Source organism: Ciconia boyciana, chromosome 2, assembly GCF_034638445.1.
Source record: "Ciconia boyciana chromosome 2, ASM3463844v1, whole genome shotgun sequence".
In the NCBI taxonomy this organism is placed as follows: domain Eukaryota; kingdom Metazoa; phylum Chordata; class Aves; order Ciconiiformes; family Ciconiidae; genus Ciconia; species Ciconia boyciana.
This window is the reverse complement of record NC_132935.1, coordinates 157,429,283-157,455,635: the sequence shown is the minus strand read 5'-3', so window position 1 is coordinate 157,455,635 and position 26,353 is coordinate 157,429,283. Positions and strand designations below refer to the sequence as shown.

Below are 26,353 nucleotides of genomic sequence, written 5' to 3'. Positions count from 1 at the left end.
CGCAACTGCCTTTCTTGACTTTAAACAGATGGGGTAAATAAGATATCTTCAGTTATTCAAAGATGTCCATATGGAAACTGAAAACATATCGATGAAATTTTTCATCCAAAAAAGGCGAAGTAGCACAAAACCCAATAATATGGTGGCTAGAGCCCTTAGCTGAGATGTAAGAAATTCCATTTCAGGCAGGACTTTAAACTAGGTAAGTGTAGGCATTGGTTAAAAAGACGGCCGGAGCGGAGTGCGTGTGATTGAAGTCCAGCCACATGAACCAGTCATCCTAATCTCACTTTATCTTCCATGGAGAGAAGTGGTTAATTTTAGGGCTTAATTCATCTGACCTATTTGTGATGTCTGCTTCACAACAAGATGAATTGTTGCACTGAGTAGATCATGTCAAGTGTGAAGGGAGCGTAGAGTGATTAGCTCAGAAATAGATGTCTGCATTTAATCCGGTTTTTCCAATCTCTCTCTCATGTTGGAGCTTACATTAACAAAATAACAGACTCGCTGTAGGATGCTGGCTATATAGCTGGAGCTTGTACAGTGTTCACCTATGGTACCACCTCTCCAGATGAGGTGAAGGGATCTGAGGTACATTCCCACATACATGTCAGTTAGAACTGGTGTATTTCCACAAACCATCTTGGTACCAATAAAACAACATTTTTCGAAGGAGAGCTTTATTAAAAAAATTTTCAGCTCAATGTTCATTTCTGCTCTAGTGTGTCTATCTGCTTCACTGAAAGGATCATAAAACAGTTGGACTAGAAGGAGTACACAAGCATTCAGCAGCCTTGCCAAAACTAGAATAAACATTTCTTGATTTGGGGAGATGAAGTTTCAGATGTCCTCCTCTGAGCGACCATGCTATGGAAAGAATATCGGTTTGTTTGTCAGTGTTATTTCCTGTTCTCGAGTTGCTTAATATGCTCTCGTTTTTGCAACACGGCACGCAGGGGAAAGAATTCTTGGTCTAGTGGCTCTACTCTTTCTTTACATCAGAAATCTGCTCTTTTCAGAAAACTAAAACCCCAACAAACACATAGTTACAGGTTGAAAACGCCTAGCTGAACATTTCAGCAGGTTGAGGTGAACAGTGGTTTTTGTCTTTTAAGAAGGTTTGCGTGTTTCCTTGTTTCCTGGCTCTAGCTAGCAGGAGACACTGCTGTGCAAAAGGGGGTGTTAATGAAGCTTATACTTTTTCCTTTGAAAACCAGATTTTCAGCCTTCCCAGCACATTTTGGAGGTAAATAGCTGCTTTCTACTCTGAACAGGTTAGGTAACTTTTGTTGGCCACATTTTTTTCCCAAGTAATTATAATTTAGGGGCCCTGTGTTACAACTTCTGCCTTGAATTGTTGTTAGAGAGCAACTGGCAGTGCTGCTGAATGGGGTTTCTAGGTGCTTTCCGTTCTGTTCTCTCCTCAAATGCTTACGCTTTTATTAAATGCTGCCTGTTTGGCTGTTACCTACCATAGACAAATGTTACATGTTGTCATGTGTTGGACTTTCTGCCCAATACCGAATTTATTTTTTTGTGTGGAAAGTGCTAGTAAGAAAATACTGTAGTTGTTTAACCTGTATGAAATAGCTGAAAGACGATTGGTAATGCGATTATTAAGTATATTCAAAACAGGAAGCACAAAGAAGGGGAAGAGAAATGGAAATGCAAATGTAACTGCCTTTTTTTTTGTCTCTTTTTTTTTTGTCATCCTCTCGTGGTATTATGTAGATCCCCAGCCAGATGGCTACTGGCTATAAGCTGTGTGTGGATTCACAGGATTTTAACTCCTCTGTTGGTTTCCCATCTGTCATAAACTCAGAAGCTGCAATCCAGAGACTGACATGAATGTCAGTGTCTTCTTTAGCACACCGAAACAGTTACACTCGAAGGCTGCAGAAAGAGCGCGAACTGTAACGAAGACAGGACAGCGTCTGGTTTAACAACCATGCTGCTAGACTGGGGAGTAAAATTTCTTGTGGTCAGTTTAAACTAGTGCTTTGAACCATGGCTGACCGCTGTGCTGGCAGCCTCACACAAACACTGCCTGAAAAGTCTCCCCAAATGGAGTTTTTTTCTGTTGTTGGAGCTCAGTGAAGATTGTAAACCCACAATTGGTTTTAGTAGGAAATCTCATGTTTAAAAATAAAATAGCAGACTATCTTCAACAGAAAGAAGGTGGTAAAAGTCAGAATCTCTCAGCACTGGAAGAATAGATGTGAAATGGCTAAAAACAATACTATGGTCTTTCTTCCCTTTAAAACGACCAATTCAAGATTCCCTGTGTTTTTCCTTCAGCATATATCATCGCTTGGACAGACACATTCTCTTTCTGTTAATGGAGGTGAAAACAGTGAAAAACATTTCAGATTTCATGGTATAGGCTAGAACAAGGTGTTCATCACTTCAACTGTGGGCACCCACCGGGGCCTCGGTATCACTGAAACAAAGAAACCTTGGTCCTCAAAGTAAAAGAAGCTGTCATAGTCTCAGTTTATGTCATGTCATACTCAAGAAAGCAAAATGAAAAATTAAATTAAACCTTTATGAAACAGGCATGAACAAGTGAAATAGAAATAGGGGCTGAGCACACTCTAAACCATTTAGCATTAATTTTAGCAGGTAAGTGTATCAAAAAGAAATATGTGTGTAAGCCTGTAAGGAAATCACTACTATTAATATAAAACACTTCCCAAATTTAGACTTGGTTTTCTTAATTAATGGATTGACTTACGTGAGAATAGAAGTTACACTCCTGCAACAAAATAACCACTTTCCTAAGGAGTAACTGTCTGAAATCAAGCAATCTGGTAATCCAGCTTCAAAAACTCTGTCATGAACAAATGAACCTCTCCGTTTCCACTTTGGGTTCGGTTCTGTAGGACAGGGAGCAGCTTAAGACGGTGATGAAATGTTAGACTGTGCTTCAGGTGGTTTCTAGTGCTTGGTGAAGTAGCCTGGAGTTAAACGCCTCGTTCAGCATCAGGCGTCACAACTGGAGTCGTTCTGGGCAGGTGCTTCAGCAGCACAGTGGACTCCAGGTCTTCTGCCTAGGTTGAAAGAACACCACATGACAAAATAAGACATTGATTGGAAAGACTGCCAGAACTCTTAACATTTTTCTGTTTCCTGCAGAATATTATATTGTTAATCCAAGCTTCAAGTCAACAGACTTGCCCTTTGTTGTAACACCATAATGTTATGATACTCTTGCAGTTCATTTTCTTTGGGTTAGGCAGAAAAGATTTTCGCAGAAATCACAGTAGGAAGCTGTATTTTGTGATTGACATTTTCTGAAATTTATGTTAGGTTGATGGTAGGATTAGTTAATTTTGCTGGGCTTTAACTTCTGTTGGTAGCCACAGGGCTGGCATGCTATTCAGTCATGTCCTGCACTTTCATGAATTTCCCTCACCCTGTAGGGGTAAGTCTCTGCATCAGAGCTCTGGCTCATTCATCCACATTCAGGTTAAAGGAGTAAAATAAAAAAACAGCCAAATGTTGGCAGTAGAATAGCTTAAATAATCTGAAAAATTAAGTCCTACTTCTTCTGACAAAATTATTAATCCTATGTTTCTGTGTCTGAAGGAAATGGCTGAGAAGAGAACAGTATGGTCCTGTTGCCTTTAATAAACCTCAGCCCTAGATAATGATACAGCAGGAAGAGCTCTTGAGTGTTCAGGAAGTAATTTCCTCCCTAAAGGGCCTTTGTAATCTGCTCTATGTCATCACTATCATCATCAGTGCTTGAAGAAATAGGTTTCAGGTGCACCTTCCACGGGAGAGGCAGAACATAATTTTGCAAGTGAGAAGTACCATAATCTCGCAGAGCTGCAGAGACCTCTTTCGTCTCTCTGACCTGTAGCTCTAGCATATGCCATGGACGTGCAAATGAATATAACAGCGAACCATTGGTCAAAGTAATAAGTTTCCCATGGAAGTAATACAGAGCAGATATAAAATGCAAGAATCATGCTGATGTGAAATGGATTTTCAGTATTAAAAAAGTGCATAATTCAGTTCACCCACAGTCCAGGAAAATCCTTGAGAAGAATTCTCTGCATTAAAAAATAAAGACATGTTGTAAGTTGGCTTCAGGTAAGAGAAGATGAGAAATAAAGAGTTGGAAGCATCTGAAAGTCATAGGTAATAGGAAATGTATCAAAAGAGATCACACTAGAGCTCCCACCACGATCTTTGAAAGAAACAGCTCAACAAATTTGAGACTGCAATCCAAGATAGCACGTATGGCATTGGGAAAAAAATCTATGCCAGAAAAGCCCATTTGCCAGCCTCCCGCATGCCATCAGCCACACCAAGAGCTAGTTAGAAAATGAAGTGATATATTCCTCCTGTCCTCACTCCTGTCTCTTTTAAACAACTTATAGGAAGGAAATGCTAACCTGCAATGGTAGGGCAGAGTTTTCTTGATGTCAGCTGTTAGCAGGTTTGCTGAGAAACTGGTGTTATCTGAAGTAGTGGCAACGTATTTTCATCACCTGACTGCTTTCTTTGGAAGATCTTTATTTCTTTGAATATTTTTTTGGCTTTTAAAGTTTCTCTTTATAAAGTTTGTGGTTTTGAAACTTACTTTATCATTTTTCCACTTTTCATTTATCAACTTTTGCAGCAAAGATAAAAAGAAAAGGATCACAATTATACTCATCTGTTTTCCACTTAAGGTTTTGTTTAGTTATGAATGCAGTTGTTTATCACTGTACATTGGTTTTCATGAAAACTGCTGTTCTCACATGTCTGTAAATTGTCCTCTAGGCAAGCTTTGTCCTTGTCCAGACATGAACGTTTTGGGGGGAGAGCTGAGGGCAATCTGAAGGAAGAAAGTGCAAACAAAATAAATTACCTGCTTTTGAGGTATAAAAAAAATTTGAAATGTCAGTGTAAAAAAAATCAAAGTGGACCTTTGAAATGGATAGGGATTAAGGCTTCACTAAGGAGCGGTGATAGACATGGTTTGGGGCAGGATGAGAGAAAAGCTTTATTGGAATGTGTATAATTAGTGAGTTTGGGTACTGCCAATGAAGGAGAGACCATACGCTCCAAATATACTTCAGAGTGTACTTTTAAGACAGATGTCTATGCCCAACCTAAGAAATACATTCTCTAAAAAACAGAGAGAAGAAAACCAAGCAAGGTGAGGACTTGCGGAAAGACTTCCAGTTTTACAGTATATGATTCTTTCTGTTGCTGTTGTTTTGATGAACTGTCCCACAGCTGGGGGGAGCGTTGCAGGAAACTTTCAGGTCCATTATTTCTGACATTCGCCTTGAATTTCAGAAGCAGGATCTAAAGCTCAGATATTACAATCTGATCCTCTCCCTGCCTTAAAGTTTCTTTTGATTAATGCTGTAAAAGCCTGTAAGCTTTGGCAGTGATTATCTTTGGCTCATCTTACCTGCATTACAGATCAATGTATTTTAACTCTGTAAGTTCTGAACATATTTCTGAAGGTTTCCAAGGGTGAGCCCAGACATTTTGGGCTTGAAGGAGCTTCAGTTTGGAAACCTTAGCTGGTTCAGAATTGCACTTGTTTCCTTATATAGTATCAGCTTTCCCCGAGACGACTGTTGACAAGAGAAAGTCTCCTCTGGGCCAATGCTGCTCATGCCCTGACTTCTGGAGGAAAGTGGTCACGCCTGCCTAACACACTGACTTGCAAATAATTCAATATCTGAGCAGTTTTAGAAGTTCTGTAGTTGTGCTTTTATTTATAGAGAGGGAGAGGCCAAAGAGAATAGCTTTGAAAGAAACAAGTTCAGGCAGTCTTCATTTTTGTTAAGGAGCAACAAAAATTGATTCAGCTGCCTTTTGTCAATAAAAATGCAGCCTGGTGGAGGAATAGTTTTTACAAACATCTAAGGTTTAAGTCCCGTTGCTAGCAGCAGAATCACAATTTGTACTTTAAAGATACTGTCAGTTGTGTGTAGTTCAGAGAAAGAGAAGAAAAATCAGCAATTTAGAATCTCACATTATGCTGCAAAAAGTCAACATCAGCTCCTTATTTTACATACATTTATCTTACATAATCTGCAATGAATTTACATTTTTTCATGATTTAGCTCTTTTCCGTACATTCCTAATTCTTTGACCTGGAAAATGTATCTCTTTTTCTTATTGTTTAGTGCAAAACAGACTTTATGTGGAATTACATTCCCTGCTAATATACCATGAAAAATCATTTATTTATTTATGTCATCATACCTTTTTTATTATACCTTACTGACAGAGAAATATATTGCATCAGTTTAGTTGAGGCTTACAGAATAACCAAGCTCCTTAGCTTTCGGAACAGAAAGGAAGATGATGATCAAAAGCTTGCTTTTGGAGAATGAGATACTCTTCTCATTTACATTTCTTAGCAATTTCTGAGATGTCTTCCACCTCTCACTTTTATTAGGGAGAGTTGCAGAATCAAAGTGGCATCTACTTATCATCCAAACTGAAATTCCAGCTCTCCCCATCAGCCTTCTTTGGCCACGGTTTTCCCCCTTTTACGACCAAGTGAGCGTTGGAGCCTGTCAGGATGCATAGCTGCATTAATCATCTCTGCTCGCTACAGCCAAGCGAGTGGACAGGAAGCATCTATTTACTAAGGGCTCGTCTACATGGGGAAGTAGCTCAGACTGCTCATTAGGCGTTAACTCCTTCCATGGATTCTCCTCGAGCATCTTTCTGTGCTTTAGCTTTAGGCTGCTTTGGAAAATACGGAAGTTGGTAGTGGGTGTAGTTAAACCACAGAAAGCCTGTATTAGCATGCAGCATGGCTTCAGAACATGAGCCTGTCTCCACGTGTCACTTAATCTTCTGTAACTGACCCTCTTCATGCTCTTAGTCTGTGGCAAATGGAAGGTAAAACGTGTTAGTTCAAGCCTCTTATATCAAGGCATGGGTGTGTAACTTGCTTGTGTGTCTGTGTGTCTCTGCATCCATACAGCGGACCTTGATAGCAATTTGGGTGCTAGTAATATTTTTGATAACTCCCTAAGTAAACAAATCTGAAGAGAACTCATTATTTTTCAGCCATGATAGGAGATAAGAAGTGTGTGGGATGATCTACACCTCGTATGAGCCATCTATTATTTAGTGATGTTGAAGTTAGTCGAGTTGGACTGTCTTTTGTATAGAAAATGTCTTTGCACAAAGAAGAGTAGTCTTCTGGAGATGAACAACTTAAAGGCTCTTTAATACTAGTGTATCATCATCCTGAAATAAAGGACTTTGTTACTATGGCAGCTAAAGCTTATCTTCATGAGAATGTTGCATCACTTTACAAGAACCGTATTTTTTAAAGCAGTTTATACTAGTGCAAGATCCATTGTGGAAACTCTTTATTTAGCGTAGCTTCGTTTCATTAACTAAGCCTTAGCCAAACCACACTAAATTGTTTTTTTAATTGAAATTGCGTTCATTCAGAAGTTGGCTAAATGCATTAACAGTGTATACATTTTCAGTGGTGGTATTTTCTCATGTAAATAAAAACTTGTGTGGTTCTTGATATTCCTATGTAACTGTTAATTTTGTTACTAGCTATAAAAAAAATATATTCTCCATGTATTTAATCCTATTAAAAGTTGAAATATTAAGGAAAATACTGCTTATTTTTAAAAAATGAATGTGGAACCTGTACACGTGAAAAATTGTATTGAGACAAATCTTTAGCAGAAAATATATTATGTGCTCCAGCTTACCTAGGCACATTACCTGGAGTAAAACATGATGACCGTTACCAAAAAAAATGTAGTCAACTGAAAGAAGTTGGTGTAGCTACATTGCTAGTAACAGATTTGGCTCTTTGCTTTCAGCCCTTTCGACTATATTACTTTCTTTGGCAGTTGTGTTCTCTTCTCCAAACTTACTTTGCTAGATAAAGTTTTATTCAGTGATTTCTGCCAGACGAGAACAAAGGATAGTTTCCTTCCAATTTTTGGGACGGCATTTGCTATTGTCTGTGAAATTCCAGACTGGGGTTGGCTGGAGGGACAGCAGAATACAGAATTACATTTTAGCCCTGTACATATATTTGTATTAGGTAGCAAACAAAACCACTTTGACAGCCTTTGTTTGGGGTGTATGGCTATTTTTCCGTCTTTCGCAGCAGCTGTTGCTGATGCTTCATCTCAGGTTTTGTTATACTCCATTTACACTGACTTATACTTACACTTTCTTAGAAATTTTCTTTTGAGCTGGTGCCTCAACATTTGTGTCAAGTTCTCTCTAGGAGAGTGAGTTAATTTAACAAGGAAGTCCAGGTTTGGTTTTGAAAGAAAAAGAAAGAGAGTTCTACTATTTGTACACTGATGATTCAGAATATCTGAGCTTAAAATTCAAGTATCATATGCCTTAGCCTCAGTGAAGGACACTTACTTAATCATTTTGAATGAAATACAATACAAATGAAGTAAATGCAATGTCAGGGATTCAAATAGAGCTTACACATCTGTGTAGTAAAAGTATTATTGGGACCTTTAATTCTGTACTGTCCTTGGCTCTGATTTCTACAGTGGCTCACTGCCATCTTGGAATGGCACAAGGTAATAGCAAAAGCTTTCTTGTATTCTGCATGCTGAAGTTGGAAAAAAAAGTAAATTGCAGAGAGAAAGAAGCAGAACACTACAGTTTTGTATTCATGTAGTCCTGTTTTCTGTCTGTACTGCACTTTATGGAGCTATGCAAAACCTCACTCAAAAAGTTGCATGACGTCAAGGTTAAAAACCTAGCCATCAGGAAATGCAAAAGGTGGGGTTGCGTGTAACAGCACAATTACTTCACTTGCACGTGTGAAATAGTTAGGATAACTATGCTAATAAACATCTCTTTTGAATAGACCGTGTGCACCTTAATCTAACAGTGAAATGAAAAGATTTTCATTAGGAATGGCATACATTCAACGTCCAAAAATCTTCTGTAGTTTAATAACTTCCAAAATGACAGCATTACAGCATGAACTAATCTCTTAATACAAAAAGGTGCACTGAAGAATTCAGTAACTTTTATTAATTCATAGTCTAATTTTCTGAGTTTAGTTTAATTAACAAATACATTTTGCCTGTTTCAGCCACAAGCCTCTGTTACATCTTTCAACTTCACTAACATCATTGAACACCTCCCTGAGTTTTTCATTGTGAGGATGTGGAAGAGCAGTCAGCAGTTGAAAAGTTTACTCCAAAACCCTGGAAAGTCAGCAGAAAGGCATTTGTTGATTTTAGTGGATTGGGATTAAGTCCAGAATAAATATCTAATGATACCAAAACACTTGCTGATTCTTAAACTTTTGAAAACTACTTTGTATGCAAAATCTGCATTTCTGATAACCTGCACTCTTGCAAAAGAGGGTCTCCTGCTACCAGGTGCCCAGCTAATCTGAGTTTGTGCTCGTAATATTGCACGCTCAGGAAGGCAAGTGAATGGTAAGCAAAATGTGGGATTATTCTTGCCAAAAGCTTTGTCCTCACCCTAGCAGCTACTCCCCACACTTTTGGATCACTAGATCTGGAAGGCAGACCTGAAGTTAAACTTTCTCTTGTTTTTCCCCCCATGCATGACCTTCACTGCTGCTCATTGAAAACACTTTCACGTGCACCTTCCATATGTAAAAATAGGCTAGTTACCACTTTTGCTCTTAGTTGTTCTAGGACGGAAAGACTAAAGAGTTTATCCTCCCACTAAACTGGTGATGAAAGATATGTTTTAAAAGCAGTTTAAATTGTGAACTATAAACGTGCAGAACATCAGAGTACAACAAAGACCTGTATAAAGTCCAGGGACCCAAACTCTACATCAACTCTCAAATCTGTAATCTGGCTTTGAACAGAAAACTCCTATTTAATACAAGAACAAAGCACTAAACATTTGGAACTGCTTGTACTGCTGATATATACAGTTTTATGCTTACTATAAAAAGTTACACTTTAAGAAATACTAGAGCCCGTATTATAATGTGCATATAAATATGAAGCTAAGGCTGTGTCCAAGTTTCCTAACTGCCCAAAGTCAGCCAGTCTCACAGCATGAAAGGCACAAAAACTAGGATTGAGCCTAGCTTCTTCCTCCTGTTGAGCCTGAAATCTTTTCACTGTGTGGTGTAGAAGAAATAATAGCAAGCCCCAGGGATGCGGGGCTGAAAGGCAGAAACTAGCAGCTGAGCAGGGGCAAGGATCAACTTCTTAAACTGTCTTTCCCTTGCAATTAACTGCATACCAAATCTCAGCCAAATGGTGGCTAATAGCAGGGATGAAGTTTAACCTGTTTGACTTTGCACTGAAAGGGATGAGCGCCACAGGTAGCCTCACTTACAGTGAAGTACGAACAGGAGATTTAACAAGCTACTACTTGTCAGCTCTTAATTAGCAGCTCCCATCAGAGCAGCAGCACCCAACTGCAACACCGTCTGCTTCAGTGCAAAGTCCAATTCATTAGTTAAATTTTCAGAAGCATCGTATTTTGCTTGGATGATGGTATTTAACAGCTAAAGCATGGCAAGATTTGACTACCTTTCAGTTGTTTCTGTCTGTAGGGAGAGTTTCTAGCTAAACTTAGTACCTGATACTATCTGCTAAATTGGATGCAAGCAGCAGGTCAGGAGGTTCCTTGGGCTACATCCCTAGACATGCTGCAAGGTGATTTTTGTTTATTTTGACTTGCAGTGCAGATTTCCATATCCACTACTATTGCAACAGACAGCTGTACAGCATTTGATTTGGCCAAGTGTGTGTCTAACGACTAGTAGCCTTGCTGTTTTGACAGTAAGTCTGGTTTGCCACTGCTGTAACATTGCCACCGCATGGCAATGCATGCTTTGCTATGAGCTTTGAGAAGATAAGCTTGCTGTGTGTATTCACAAGATAAAGTGCAGTTTGTTGAGCCTGCCTGTAAGAAATGTGGGTAACATTTAGCTCTGGAGGAAAGTTGTGTACAATAAAGTGGTGTACTTTTTGAAATGTTGTACATAGGACATTCAAGAGGGATTTAAAATATAAAATATAGTAAAACCTTACTCAGATTGCACTGAGGAACACTTAGAGAGTTGAAAATTGAGAAGATAAATTATTTGCTTTGGGCCCTGTGTGAGTGAGCGTGTGATGGCAGTGTGTGACCCGGCACGACAGCCACACAAAACTTCATTTATGAGGAGAATCCTTATATTCTGCAGGTCCCATGGATGTCTACAAAACCTAGGACACATGCTGCTGATATAAATTCTTAGACTTTTAGCCACCTTTTTTTTGCCAACCTTTCTCCAAGAAGCTGCATCCTACCGTAACTTGCTAGCAGAACGTGACAGAAATGGCATCATCAAATAATTTTGTATGGACAGGGGATACCATTGCTAAACAAACATGATGGCAGGCAAATCACACGTGGGAAATTAATGTTTACTTCAGCTTTTAGTTTTTCTTTCCAGGGTATTGAAATGAATGCTATAACGAAAGAGGGGATGAAAAACTTCTTCAAGCATTTATATGTAAATGTACATTTCAGTATTGTGGTTTTAAAGAGTCTCTGGAGACTTAACTTCTTTAAAACACTGCATGGATGAATCAGCCTCTTTCGGTATTTAACCTCTAAACCATAGATTCTTACACATACTCACATGCACTGGATGTCTATGCTTGTTTTCTTGCGTGTGTGTGTGTGCACCCGCACATAAGCAAATAATCAGGAGTGATAAATATAGATTTAAGAATCTAATATGTCTCCCATTAAACTTTAAACTATTATTTGCATGAATAAGTTGTGCATGTTGAAGCACTGGGAGCATTTTCTGTTGCTTGGAAGTAGCACTCCAAAGCATTTTATGAACTATTAACAGTCTGATACAAGTTATCTTTAAGATTTTATAATAATATAGAAAACTGCTTCTATTTTTGCAGGAATGCAGGGATTAGACTGTTGTGGTTAGTTTTACCATGGAGGAAGACTGACTGCAATGAACGGCAAGAAATATGCCACAATCTTTTAATCTTTTTCTTTAATGCAAAAAGGCTCTCTATTTCTTCTACACCATGCAATTAAAAGATGAAAATAATGCTGAAGTGGTCTGGGCTTTTTGGGAAAAAAAAAAAAATCTATTTTTATATTTTTGGAAGTGTGGTGTGTAAGAACTGCTCTTTCAATAGTGGAGTGTCAACTCTTGAGTTTAACAAAAGTGCCCTTAAATAGTAAAGCAAAGCTGTAAAAATGAAATGTATATTCTTTGAAGGCAGAACACCTGCTAAAATTATTGTATCTTACAAAAAAAACCACAAGAAGGAATGGAACAGAACACGTGTGATTGCTGTGTCCCACGTGTCAGAACTCTTACTGCTTTTATTTCCAGACAAACAGGGGGGAAGAGCCGTGGCTGTGCCTGTGTGAGCAGTGGTGGGGGGCAGGGGACCAGCCGGGAGGGAGCAGTTTGGGCAGGCATCCGCACCAGCTGCGTTTTGGGGGGGTTGCTTCAGACCAGGTCCAGTCTTGTCCCATGGAGTGACCTCCCTGTAGTGGCTGGGCCCTGGGAGGTGCATGCCTGTAGTGTGGGTTGGAGTTAGCCATGGCATAGGGCATAGCGTTTGCATGCTCCAAGCCAACAAAGCACGATAAGGATGGGGCAGGGGGGTGGTCGGGAAATTTGTTCCAAAAGCACACTCCAAAGGAAACGGGGAGCCCGTCAAGCCTTTGTGGGGAAAGGCCTTCCTCTGACCGCTGGCAGCCATCTTAGGTGCAGCTCTGCAACAACAGGGCTTCAGGAACTCGTAATTACAGCCATCCTTCACTCTCCCTCTCCCTGTCTCAGACATGGGCTTCTTCTCCCGCCCTGGAGACACAAGAGGGAATTCCTTAGCCCCAAAGGTCAGCCTTTCCTTCGGTTGCACAGTGGGGACATGGGGCCACGCTGAGGCAGTAGATGGGTTCCCTGGGGCCCTGCTCTGTGCTGGGGCCCTCGGGCCCAGGCATGGCAGGGGTGTGAGAGAAAACCACCTCCTCCCACCTCTGCCAGGCACACTGAGTGCGGCTCTCACACCGGCAGCCATATGCCAGGCTGCCAAAAATAACGGTTATTTTTAAAGTAGTTGGGATAACAGGACCCACTTCATTTATTACAAAATAAACTGAGAACTGGTCTGTTGTTTCACACTGATATCAGGGTCGAGAAGGATGAGTGTTTCCTCCTTGATCCTCGCATGTGAACATGATACTGCGTAAGAGGCTCTGGGGCTGGCCTGTCGACTGCCATATCAGCTAACAGCTTTTAAAGCAGATCGTTTGTAGAGAGCTAGAATAAAAAGAATTATTTCACTTTTAGTCAGTTCTGTGCTAGGAAAGGAGTTTTATGCTAAGATAATAGGGCTGTAAAGATTATCCTTTTTTGCGTTAGTGTCTAACCTTTTTTTGCATTTTACAGGTCTATTTTCCTTAAGAATTAAATTATACAAATAATCATATGTTTCTCTTACAAATTAGAAGGGTTTTTTTTACTTGTAATGGCCTCATGTTCTGTGAAATGAATGCGAAGGAGCTCACAGGGATGCAGTGTCTTTTCCCACTATTCCCAACAGAGGCTTTCTTTCTCTGAATCATTCTTAGGTGATGCTATCTACTGGCTGTCACTCTTAGCTGTATGTCTGTTATATTCCCTCTTATACTTCCCTCAAAAATGTATTCTTGGCCTTTCTTTTCTGGGAGATCCATCCAGTTGCCCTTGCTTTAAATCCCAGTGGGAAGAGATTTCTAAAGCAGAAATGTGGGGTTGATGTGTGACCACACCGTGTCTCCGCCAGCGCCGCTCTGTTCTGCCCTTCCCTGCTATCTCCAGCAGCCAGAGGTGCCTCACACACCTGGATGTGCACATATCACTTCACATCATCTTTTTTTTTCTTTTTTTTTTTAATGGGCTACGTAATGTTAAGTATAATGCTGTTAAATCATTTCTTCTCCTTAATAATAGAACGTTGCACTTCATTACACCTGCAGAGTGAGTGAGCGTTGCTGAGCTAATATCAGATCTGAAACTTGACAGCTCTCTTTGACAAGTACCTGTAGGTCCCATGGACTTGAAAACTACATTGCTGCAACTGATAGAATACTCGAATCTGTTTAATTTTTCTGAATTTGAGAGGAGGGACACTTTTAATGCTTAAATTCCCATCTTTAACATTGCACAGATGGTGTAATGTTTTTGCATTTTTTATATTATTTTGGGTTACTGAAGTTAATATTCTGCTAGCTACAAGTATCTGCGTGCATACCACAGAGTTCATTTTGAGGACAGAGCTCTAAAATAAATTATAGACCTTGGTAGCAGTCATAAATCAGTCATTTTTTTCATTGAGAAAGTGGTGGCACTGCAAGAAAGTTATTTAGTGATCAAAATGCATCGTTAAGCTTTTAAAAAGGGATTCTGTGCCTGTAGTAGAGCTGTAGGCGATTTATGGCTTATCTGTACTCATTGCCTCGAGCTTTTGGAAAATTTGTAAACAAAGCCAGATGCTCATTATGTTCCCGTTCAGGGTTGGTTAGATGGGTAAATGCCATCAGAAGCACTTTGGTCCTGTTGGGTTTTAGCTTGTTACAGAAAATGGAATTGCTCCAAAATATTTTTTTAAATATTTATCATCCATGAAAAAATACTTCTAGTTTCTGCTCATAGAATGGATTTTTTTAAATAGTTGTAAATGATAAAAATATGAAAGTAATACTCTGAGAACTACATTGTATGCTAAACTCTGGATCCAGCTTTTTCTCTGTCAGAGTTCATGCTTACACCATGTGATGTAGTCAAGCACCACGCACCCTTTTTAAGGGTTTCGGGCAATGCAGGAGGCTGTGGAAGTTTCAGGTTAGGATAGCTTCTGCTTTTTACCAAATTTTAGGGAACTGAGATGTGAACTAAGTGACTTTTCATAACCACTTTGCTAAGTTAAGTCATTTGCTATTGATTTGATATTTTTTACTGCTTGCCTTTTGTCTTCTGTATAGATTATGTGATGTGAAAGGGGTTCTTGTAAACTACAGTTTTTTGCTTTTTACTGCTCTTTAAACGTAAGAAAACATGCTGCTGTATACAAATTGAATTGCTATAGGTTAACAAAATTTTCCTTGTAATCATATTTATTGCAATATGATCATCATGTAATCCATTTCATAATTCATGATTAACTTTTTGGTGTATTTTTTTTATTTATCGGCTGCAGCTGGCCAAGTAAACAGGTCATGGCACGCTTAACGAAGAGACGACAGGCAGATACAAAGGCTATCCAGCATCTTTGGGCAGCTATAGAAATAATCCGGAACCAGAAGCAAATTGCTAACATTGACCGTATTACAAAGTAAGTGATCTGTTCCAAAAAAAGTCTTGATGAGGGGGAAGGTTGATGCTATTAAAAGCCCTGGGAAACAGAGACAGTAAACATTGTGAGAGACTGTGAAACAGTTACATGCACTTCTGTGTTACTAATTATCTAATTATAAAAAAAAAAACTTCTAGAACTGAGCACCTAAAGATCCTAAAGTGAGGTTTAATCCATTGAATTGAGATCTTACCCTGTATTTGTTTTGTATAAGTATCTTTAGGAAATATGCAATATTTATAGTACTTGAACTGCGTTTAGCATGTCAGAGTTGTACTCACTTGGTAGCTTGGTCAAAATACAAGAATTAGGTATAACAGTTAAGGAGAAAAGGACAATAAATAATCTAATTCTTTAGGAAAATGTGATAGGCCAGTGGAGAACTCTTCCAGAAGGCAAAGATAAGCCTGAAGTGTTAGGTTGCTCAAACAAGTAAGAAGCCGTATTTGCTGAGGTGGGTATAGGATGCTATTAAAGAAGACATGAGATGATTACCACCTATGCCTAATACTATTGTTAATATTAAAATGTTCTTCAAAATGTATTAGGTGCTGTATACACAGAGAAATATATATTCTTTGTTCTGTGGAGCTTGCAATGTGTAAAAAGGTCTACAATATTAAAATACCTTTTCAGATAACTTGAAGTAGCCCCTGTAATAAAAACTGAGGGAGGTTTTGTGCCCCTCTCTGGTTTGTCTACATTTCCAGGCCAACATGTACGTCACATTTGTCAAAGTAATCAATACGAATAATTTAAAAGAGCAAAAGTAACCAGTTGGCAACTGTTCAGTTGCCAGAACCAATGTGAACTGATAATGAGGCCAGAGACCACTAAAGGGGAGAGTTATAAACAGTGCAGGTGACTAGCAAAGTGAAAATCTTTATAACATGGTCCACTGACAGAGTTTGGAAGCTCTGGGGTGGAAGTAACAGGCAAAACTGGCTTCGTAAGTGGGCAAAGTGTAACAGTGCAGGTTCTCCAAACACAGTGAACAATAAACCAGAGAAAGAAAAGAGATGATGTCCCAAATGAATTAGTGTGTACCTGGCTCCTACAGCAAAGGAAAATGCACCATTAAACTGAAAAGCACCTTCCTGGAGACAGAGAGTTCCAAACAGGCTTGAGAAGGAGATTGTATTTTAGGAAATTTCATTTTTGAGTTTCAGAATGCTTTAAAGCATATATATTTGCATCATGTCTCCAAGGAGACAAATGGGTAAACTAATGCTATACACTTTCCATTTTAACATTTCAAATTACTTGCTCCAGGCCATATATTAGCTGAGTTTGTTAGCTGTTTATGCTTTTTTTGTATGTAATAAAGGGAGACAGGCACGTCTAGCTGGGGATTCATCCCACTCTTATGAGAGATGCCTATTTTAAGGTAGTGCGAACAACATTTAGCTGGGTAAAGTTAGGTAAGACAAATCCTATCGTTACAAACAAGGCTGAGAAAACAAGTAATTAGATACTAGAAAAAGAAGTACTGCTCTTGGTAACTGAAGGGTAGTTTGATTTTTTTAAAAAACAGTCTAGATCCAGATTGTATGACTCATCTCTAATCAGAAGGAAAATAAGTGACTAAACAGAGATGCACGCAGCTTTAGTACTTTGAGAAAGATGTGCAAGGTGTTAGCAGTGAAGAGTAATCTAAAAAGTGCTTGGACATTGTAAATGCTCCACATGCACATCAGTGACAAGAGTGATGAACAGAGATCTAGTTTCTATTATATGATATTTTAAGGAGATAACTTTTGACAAAGAATAGATAAAGACCTTTGAGTTGCTTTATGGTACTAGTCATTGATGAAGAAACACAGATGACTTAGTAAATGAGTATGCATATTACATAATATTCAGAATAAAGTTCTGAAATTCGCAGGGCATCAGAATATCTGTGCTGATGAAAACTGAGCAGCTGATGTATTCTTCCAGACTCAAAGATCATTTGGTCAAGTACAACTGCAATTACTTAAAAGATCAATCAGTGTCCGGGCACATAGGCAAATGTATGAATAATAAGAAAGATCAAAACCAAACAGTGGTCAAAAGTGAAAATTATGAGCATGCATACATAGTTGGAGCTAAAGGGAGGATTCTCATACTTGGATTAGTAACATTTTTTAGAAGTGTTAATATCTCTTGGGATTGACTGAAAGAGTGGCTTTGCATATTACAACTATTTGCAAGTAATAATGGCAATGAAATTTATGGAAGCATGTCTTATTCCTGAGTAAGAATACAGAAAAACAGCAAGATAATCTTTTTTTATAAATACATGTTTAAGGTAAGTGACAGTCATCCTACTGTGTCATATAGTGGATGATAAATGTGTACTTTCAGAGAACTTCACAAGTTGAAAAGATGATTTATGATTTGATTTTTGATTTGATTTTCTTTTTGCCATAGTTTGAGGGTTCATTTGTTGCTAGAGACAAGTTGTCCTGTGTATTTTGTGACCTGTTAGTCCAAACACCTTCATAGCAGAATCTCTATTGCTGCTTTCTTCATCAGATGGTTTGCTGCTTTCACGCAAATCTATTTGTTGGCTTTTCTCCTAACCGGCAGCTCAGCATGGTTGTCTCCCTCTTCCTAACATATCCTTGTTTTTTTCATTTACTTCTTGCTTTTCTTAGCTTTCTGGTGCTGAGTAGAAGCCCCTGTACCTATCAAGGAGCATTTACTTTTTATGACCAGGGAGGAAATGTGGGTAATATAAAAAGAGGATTCGCTGTTTGTAGATTATGAACTGTTTCAACTCAGTATGCAAAAAAGACAAATTTATAGAACATATTAAAATATGTAAAATGTAACCCGTGCACTTTATGTGTAATTGTTAAAAAATATCTGGGGTAAAGAAAGACTTCCAGAAGATACTGGCAATGGAAAGTATGCAAGAAAAATCTATAGAACTAGCCACGCATTTTCTGTAGAGAACATAAGAGTAGGAGGATAGTGTAGGAGGAGCCAAGAGCACTAGAAGGTACTTCTAATATTATCAGGAAAAACCTATAAGGAAAGAGGCCCTTTAATTAAAAGTAGACTAAATCAAGTATGTTTTGCCTTTTAAATTGATGAGGAGGAAAAGCAACAATAGGAAAATATGTGATTTTAAAGTGATTAAAAACTGTCTTACACGGAGGAAAGTCACTTGGAAAATTTGAATATGCAACTTAGAGCCTTTAAGAAATTACTAAGCTTACTGAACTTTTGGCAATTATTCTAGAAAAGTCATTGCATGTAGAGAAATATTAAGAAACACAAGAAAGCTGCCTATTTTTGAAGGAATTAAAAATGTATGTGTGGAAAAATGGCAAGAATATGACACTAATAATTGGAGTGTGATATAAATACTTAAATAAAAGCATTGGTAAGGAGAGACCACACTGCACAGACTTGATGTCTCAAAAAAAATATAAATCAACAAGTCATTGTATGAAAGGGATTCTGCACTTTTAGTGATTATATGTGGGGGTACATTATAGTTGGAAAGGTACTTTCCGTTGGTTGGAGATAAACATTCTTCAGTAGCTTGAAAACTAAATGAAGGACTGAAAACCAATACTAACAAGAAGTAACAGTGTAGTGCATTTAAAGGAATTAGTACTAAAAGTGCAAACTGCCTTTTGAAGAGAACTTTAATATATATAAGTTCCTATCTTTGTACATAGGCCTCAGTGTGTTCAGAGCATTTTTCTTTAATGGTAAAGCTCATTTGGAGGCAGTGGTAACATTTCTGTAAAGGTATACAAAATAAGTGTTCTCACGGGGCTTATATTGTCATAGTGTATCTCAAGTCAATGAATGATAATCATTTAAAATGTAACTACTAGAAATATCTAAAATTTCTAAACTACCAAATTACTTAATAAAAAAATTATATTTGTAAGACGTATTTATCAAGAAATATGACTTATTTTTCTGTCCAGACTTGATGTTGGGATAATTTGACCCTAATATGTCAATTATTTAGATGAGAACTATTGGTATTAGTTATGCTGTAAACACTAGTGGAGAAATGGCTTCCCATATCTTGTGAATTCTCTGTCAAGAGCACAGCTTGACAAATTGTTCATCCCTAAAAGTGTGTTAAAAATTATAATTAGGCTTTGACTTTCTGTTTTTTCCTCATTATCTTCCATCTGTTTTGGATTTGGGGTAACCTCAAAAATTGATTCTATGCAATAAAATGCCTTAAAATACACTGGAAAAAAAGCATGCATATTTAAATGAGTAGGATAAATAATTGACATGCAGTTGCATAGCAGATTGGTAAGTATTTCTGTACAGACATGTTTTTAAAGTTCTCTTTCTTTCACTATTCCAGTCTTTCAGTGTCTTTTATAGCGTTTTCTTTATAATTCCCTTACAGGTAATTGGACTCCTAAGATTTAATTAACTATTAATTAAATATTTACCCTTTTTCTCTCAAGGTATTGGGTTTCCTCAGTAGCAATTTATGAACATTTCATGATCTTTATGATTAGTTCAGAGTTCATTATCTATTAAGTTAATGTTATTAAAATACCCAATTGGCAAATACGGTGTTCTAGAACTATTATTGGCCGCTTTCAGGATTTTGTCATTGTAAACAGATAATTATTCTGATTTCTAAACTAATCCATGAAGACTAATGTGAAGAACCAAAACATAATTCTTTGATTCCATACTTCCTTCCTCATATTTTTTTCTCTCTCCGTTTGATGTGTTTCATGATTTATTTAGTGGATTGGCTTCTCTCCCTGTCTTTTATAAAGGCTGTGTCTATACTGTCTTTGTGTACTGAGACAGGGAATGCCCTGGCACCAACTGGAGCAGATATGCTGTGACCACACCGCATTGCCTTTGGCTTATGGAGTGTGTCTTTGGCCCTGACATACTCTTTGTTTGTTTTCTATGTGTGTGTGGTTCTTCAGTTCTAAGCGCCAAAAATAATACAGCCCACAGCAATGCTGTTCTTGAAACTTGAAGCTAGAGGCATGATAGTTTGCCATCGGGCATGGTGTGAAGGCATCTGAGGACACATAGCATGCTGGAACAGTGTTGGAGTGCCCTTGGCAGAAGGAGCCAATCTTGGCATGGTTTACGTCCACATTCTCTGTCAGGAGCAAACTAGCCTCTTGGCCATGCTTTGCCTTTTTCCCAGGAAGAACAAGTTGGCTTTCTCCACAATGGAGCCTGAGAATGAGTTAGTTTGGGAATGAAACCAAGAGTGACCATAGTCCACAGGGTAGCGATATCCCAACTTTTGTGGGGATGAAGCTGATGGCTGAATAGACCATTAGCTAGGATAAAACTGATATGCTACAACTGGAGAATTTGTGTTATTTTCAAATAGAGCGAAACTGAAACTATCATTTTCATTAGTCAGAAAGCTGTTTTACAACATAGGTGATACAAGAAAATGTCTTTTTTTCATAAATAGGTACAAAGACTCTCATCTCTTTGGCTTTCAAATGGGATGGTCCAGTACTAGGTCCCTAAATTGTCATAACCATTTTTTCCCATATTTGTTCTGTGGACTCATTTTTGTTATATTCTAATTTAATGTAAGTGCAGCAAAGTCTCAGAGAAATCTCAGGGAAATGAGCATCTTGGATAAATGAGCAGATCCCAAGCCTATATAGAGTAGACTCTGTCAGTCCCCTGTTAGCTTTGTGCAGACTGACATTAATCAGCATTGATGGGATAGCATGCCAGAAAAGAATTACTCAGTATGAAAGATTACTGTAAAATGATGAGATTTTCTGGTCCCACAGTTGAGGTGGAGTCGCTAGCAGTTGTAGATTGAGTATGTGACCCTCTCAGTTTGACATTTAGTCCTAGGAGGGGGATTTCTTCTCCAAATATCACTCTATGAAATTTCTCCAGTCAATCTCTGAGAACAGTTAAAGTTAAGGGCCTCTGCCATCCATAAATCTGGTTTTGTTGCCTTAGTTCTTCTGCGCTGCTCTTTTTAGGCCATCTGCTTTAACAGAAAACAATTTCTAGAAGCACTGATGAAAGCAAAGATGAGAATGAGCAATTTGAACAGGTAGAGAATAATCACAAGAGAGTATAAATAAGAAAATGAGCAATTTGAATGGGTAGGGAATAATCACACAAGTCTATAAATAAGAATATGCAATGCAGTGGCAAGAAAAAAAATTGAAAGAATAAGATTCTTACAGTATTGCTTATTTGAAGCTCAGAAACTTGTTAGAAAAAATCTGTCACTATTTATAGTACCTTTGATGAAAATTTAAATCTTCCTAATATTTTGCATGTTGCAACTAAATAGTCATGCATAAACAAAAATAGTAAGTCATAAGAATGATTAGGAGAGCAGATGACTCTGGATTTATAACTAGATAATGCTCTTGTTTAACTTTACATGAACAGAAGTATTGTAGCACCTGATATTTCTTTGACTGAAATGAAAGCTTAGAAATGTTTTTCTGCTCTGTTGGTTTCTTATCCTTTGTCAAGCCAGTCCCCTAAAATATCTGTCTTTTTGTTACCGGGGAGTAGGCTTATCTGAAAACAATTGTTTGAAGTAAAACATCCTGCTGTTAACACAGAAGAATGCAGTGGTTGCTTGAGTTCACTTTCAACCAGTGTTACTGGCTCCTTTTCCACATCTTTACATAATCCTCATGTATGTTTTAAATGTGACCATGTGAAGCAAATAATGTTATTAAAAGCAACTCTTCAGAGTTTGGTACATGTTAATCAAACCCTGGTCAGTTGTACTGTGGTGGAACAGGTCAATATTGAAGGAGGTACTCAGGAAAGGTCACATTTTCCCAGTTGGGAAAAGATGAGGAAGAATAGTACAGTGAAGTTTTTTTCCATGCCATGCAGTGTAATAGCAGTTTGTAATTATGCAAAGGTAAGCAAAAGTGTGGAGTGCAAGGTCCTACAATAAGAAGCATGATACTACTTCCTCAGCAGGCCACATTGCTGCTTCTAGTGGCAGCCTGTCTATTGCGTGTTTGCCTCTGAGAAAACTGAATTCAGTTTGTGTTGGGTTAGCTTAATTATAGATATATTCATTACAGAAAACAAACACAGGAACACATCACCAGGTGATGACAGGGTAGAAAACTCTTAAATACCTCTTCATATGTTTTCTGTTACAGGCAAGGACAAGGCACTTCTTTCTGTCTGACTCCACTAAGTCCATCTCCTTTTCCATCTCTCTTTCCCGTGATAAACTTCAGTTGCTTCTTTTAAGCCAAAACCAATGTTTTTTTTCTGTTTTCATAACACTATTTTTATGTTAAACCAAGAGAATGAACCAAGTCTAGAGTTTTAAAGCTTGTCAGTCCTTAGTCATAGAACATCCTGGGGGGGGGGAAATGTCTTCTGTGCTTTTTCAGCAATTTTTGATCGATTTGGTTAAAAATTATTATATTAGTTAAAACAAAAGAACAATCTAAAACCGATCATTTGACTCCCTAATAACAAAATTTTTAGTAAAAGTACTATTTTGGTCATTTACACAAACTCTGCATTATGTGTGCATAATTATCAGTTACAAGCATAGCAATACATTGCATAGAAATATGATGGACACCAAAACATTTGACTTGTTTGATACATTAATTTTTTATACTGATGGCTTCACAGTGAGGTTAAATGATGCGTTCAGGTTGAAATTTTCCGACATTTTCAAAAGTTCATATATATGCTATGAAGTAATAAAAAGAACGCTGAAACCTGCATATATGCAGGAAAGTACAGGGAATCTCACCAGCTTTTGCATCGTAATTGATACACAGTTTTGCTTGTAAATTTGTACTGAGACTGACCAATGAGGTAATATTGAGCAAGTTCGTAAAGATTTTTAACATCCAGATTCACAAAAATGTTGAAGTGAGGAACAAAGCTAAACACTCATATTTTATAAGACCCTTAAGAAGAAATGACGGATTGTCATCGATTGCACAAGGAATGTTCACAATGGCATATGTTCATTAAATTTCACCTGTGTTATCTGTAGATAGCTACATTTGTCATAAAGCTTGCTTTTTTTGTATTTGTTTATATTGTGTTTAATCTTAATTTTGTTTGTGAGTTGATAATGATTTTCTGGTTTGGATATTACGTAACTTTAATATTGCTGATATTAATGGTCCATTTTAAGAGCTGCTTTTAGACATTTTGGACTATTGACTAAGCAGGGGTGACAGGAAAAAATTGTAAACTTTTCTTGGAAAAAGGCTATAAAGAACCTAGCTGCATTTGCTCTGAGTAGTAGTAGAATTAAAATTTCTGAATTAGTAGATTTGGTTAAAGTGTCATCTTGACTTTATAGTGCATATTAATAATTACTCTTTTTCCCATGAAGCTCTTTCCTTGATATAGATAATTTCTTCAATTTGTGTAACGATTCTATTTAATCACATTAATTAAACTGATTAAAGGAATACATAAAAAGAAGTACAGGTATATTAAGCAGTGTTGTTTGTGATTTGTTAGGGATAATTGTTCCTTCAACTTGGTACTGAGCCACTGTCCCTCCATGTGATAAAGAAAATTGCTACCTGAATTGCTGGGTCTGCTTCTCAATGCTGGCTGTCATAATACTAATTCAGTGCCTAGTGTAGAAAACTCTTCACCGTGGGACTTACAGACATTCCTTCAGCTTTGACACCTTTTTTTCCTGCTTTATGCTGATTACATTGAATGGAAAGGATGCTGTAGCTGGCTGTGCAACTGTTACGCCTGTAAGGGTTTAGCATAAAAGGCTATTTTGTTGAGGACTGAGCTTGAGGTGAGGCTAAACTTTTTGTGTATTTGCTTTGATCAGAAATATTACCGCATACACATCTAGCTCCTACAGTTCATTCTGCAAAAAATAAATAGGTGCTCAGATGTTCTAACGAACTTTGCTTGATTAATTTTCTTGTCTAATAATTCTTCTCTTAAGAATGATCTTATGTGGTATTGTTAGTAAGGCAGTTTTCTTTTTTTATCTCAAAGGTCAGTGTTCTTCATTGATTCAGTAGGTGAAGTCGTCTCTGGGCTGAGCATGAGTATGACTGGTAAATAAAATGATTCACACTAACAGCACAAACACAAGGATATTAACAACAGCCATACTCCTTGTTTGATGTTTGCTAATGAGTGCCAACTCATTTAAACTCTCCTTACTGTGTGTTACTATAAAAATTGTAGTGTTCAATGTTTAATACTTTTCATAGATAAAACACATGCAAACTATGAACTCGAGTATAAATATTGAGAAGGAAAGTGGTGGAAGTGTAACTGACTTGAAAATCACTATCTGTATTTTCATTTTAATGAATATTCTCATGTACTCCATACTTCTATTAATATTTGTGTTGAAATTGCGTAAGTTTACAGAGAAAAATACATAACAGGCTATCTTTATTTCTAATTGCTAAAAGCAAACCAATTTCTTTTTATGTCACAACCAGTATTGATTTCTGCTTGAATCATAACATCTTTATAAAATTTGAAAATGAAACTTCTAGCTTATGTGTGGTTTCTTTGCTGTAAATAAATGTTTCTTTCTATTAGAAGTAAAAGATAAAAATTAGTGTGACATGGCCATTTAACAGGTTGTTGTCTGGCCTGAAGTGCTCATCAAGGCTTTCTCTGTAATCAGTGGAGAGAGAATGATCTCCAAAGCACTACTCATACCATCTATTTTAGGCTGCGGTCTCATATTCCCATTCATGTAAACAATATCATCACCAAAAGTAGCAGTCCTGCCCTGATGGCTTTTCCAGCCGTTGTGCTGTTCCCTAACTGGTAATTGGGTGAACATTTGTGTGACAGTGTGATGATTTTGAAACTCAGCCAAGCTAAAACTAATCTGACCACACACAAAAAAAGTTTTTGTTACTTTTAACCCAGATAAGAATGGAAATTAAATTAGATAGAAAACTCTGAAAAATTGAATCATGAACGTGCTTGAATGTATATTTTTTAAGCATGTTTTGAACTGAGACGCTCAATATGAGCTGACTAAGTATTTCATTTGCAAGGTACTAGCCAGGATGTTATATTCTGAGTCATGTATTAGTTGATTACTTCAGTACATCCACAGAAAAGTGCTGGATGGAACAGCAGCTCTGCCTGTACACAAGCAATTTTGCATATGCATGGCATGCCACTGAACAATTAGTGCTCCTGTTTGCCAGTAGTGCTCAGTGCACATACGTGTACATTACCAGCAGTTTCACATACAACTTTTTAGGTTTGAAAAATGGGACTAGAGCCCTTTTTCAGATAAGTTCCTCCTTAAGAAGGTGGTAGTAGTTCTGAAAGGGAGATTTTTGTAGATAAAGATTGAATAGTGCAGTACCTTAATTACTTGCTTTTCATGGTCATATTGGTGGGTTACACAATCTTAAGTGTATAGTGAAGTTGGATGAGTGAGAATTCAAACTACTGAAACAAGGAATTACCTGAGTTAAAATTACCATGTTTTTGACAGAAATTACCCAGGTGATTAACATTATAGGAAACTGCATGGTGCCTGGGGTATCTAAAGCACACACAAAACAGATTACTCTTTAGCTTTGTTTTAGCAGCAGCAGAAGAAACATCAGGCAGATCTGAGTTTCATTGAACTGCTGGATCTCACTGTTTCACTATCAAGTTGATGTGTTCTTTTTGTTTTATAAAAAGACCGCACAAAATTAGATTCCATATCCATGCACATGCTGTATTTCTAGACTGTGAAGGAGACATGAAACAAATTTTAAAAACATTTTCTACTTAGATGGTGTATGTGTCTTCAAAATGAATGTTCCAGATACTGATGTCAGAGGGAAAAGAAAATTAATCATTTCTCTGTAATTCAGTTTCTCTTTGTGCCCCACTTGGAATTTTGGAGTGCACAACATAGAGGTCGTATAATCAGTGTTTCATTGCACAGGCAACAGCCCTGTCAAAGCCTGTGTGGTCTACACAGTGTGCTGTTGGTATGTGAAGTGCCATGGAAATCAAATGCAGCCTCTTCATATACATGCATCTCTCTCTGTGAA

General features: G+C 37.7%; 1 protein-coding gene across 8 annotated transcripts in view; it reads left to right on the top strand.

Moving 5' to 3' along the window:
- ZMYND11 (zinc finger MYND-type containing 11) overlaps positions 1–26,353 on the top strand; it is a 116,164-nt gene that overhangs the window by 38,147 nt on the left and 51,664 nt on the right. For all 8 annotated transcript variants that reach the window (XM_072854685.1, XM_072854684.1, XM_072854683.1 and 5 more), the window contains one exon: positions 15,192–15,326. In XM_072854685.1, the coding sequence (XP_072710786.1) occupies positions 15,211–15,326 (116 nt within the window). In that variant the 5' untranslated portion in view covers positions 15,192–15,210. The remainder of the gene's footprint in view (positions 1–15,191; positions 15,327–26,353) is intronic.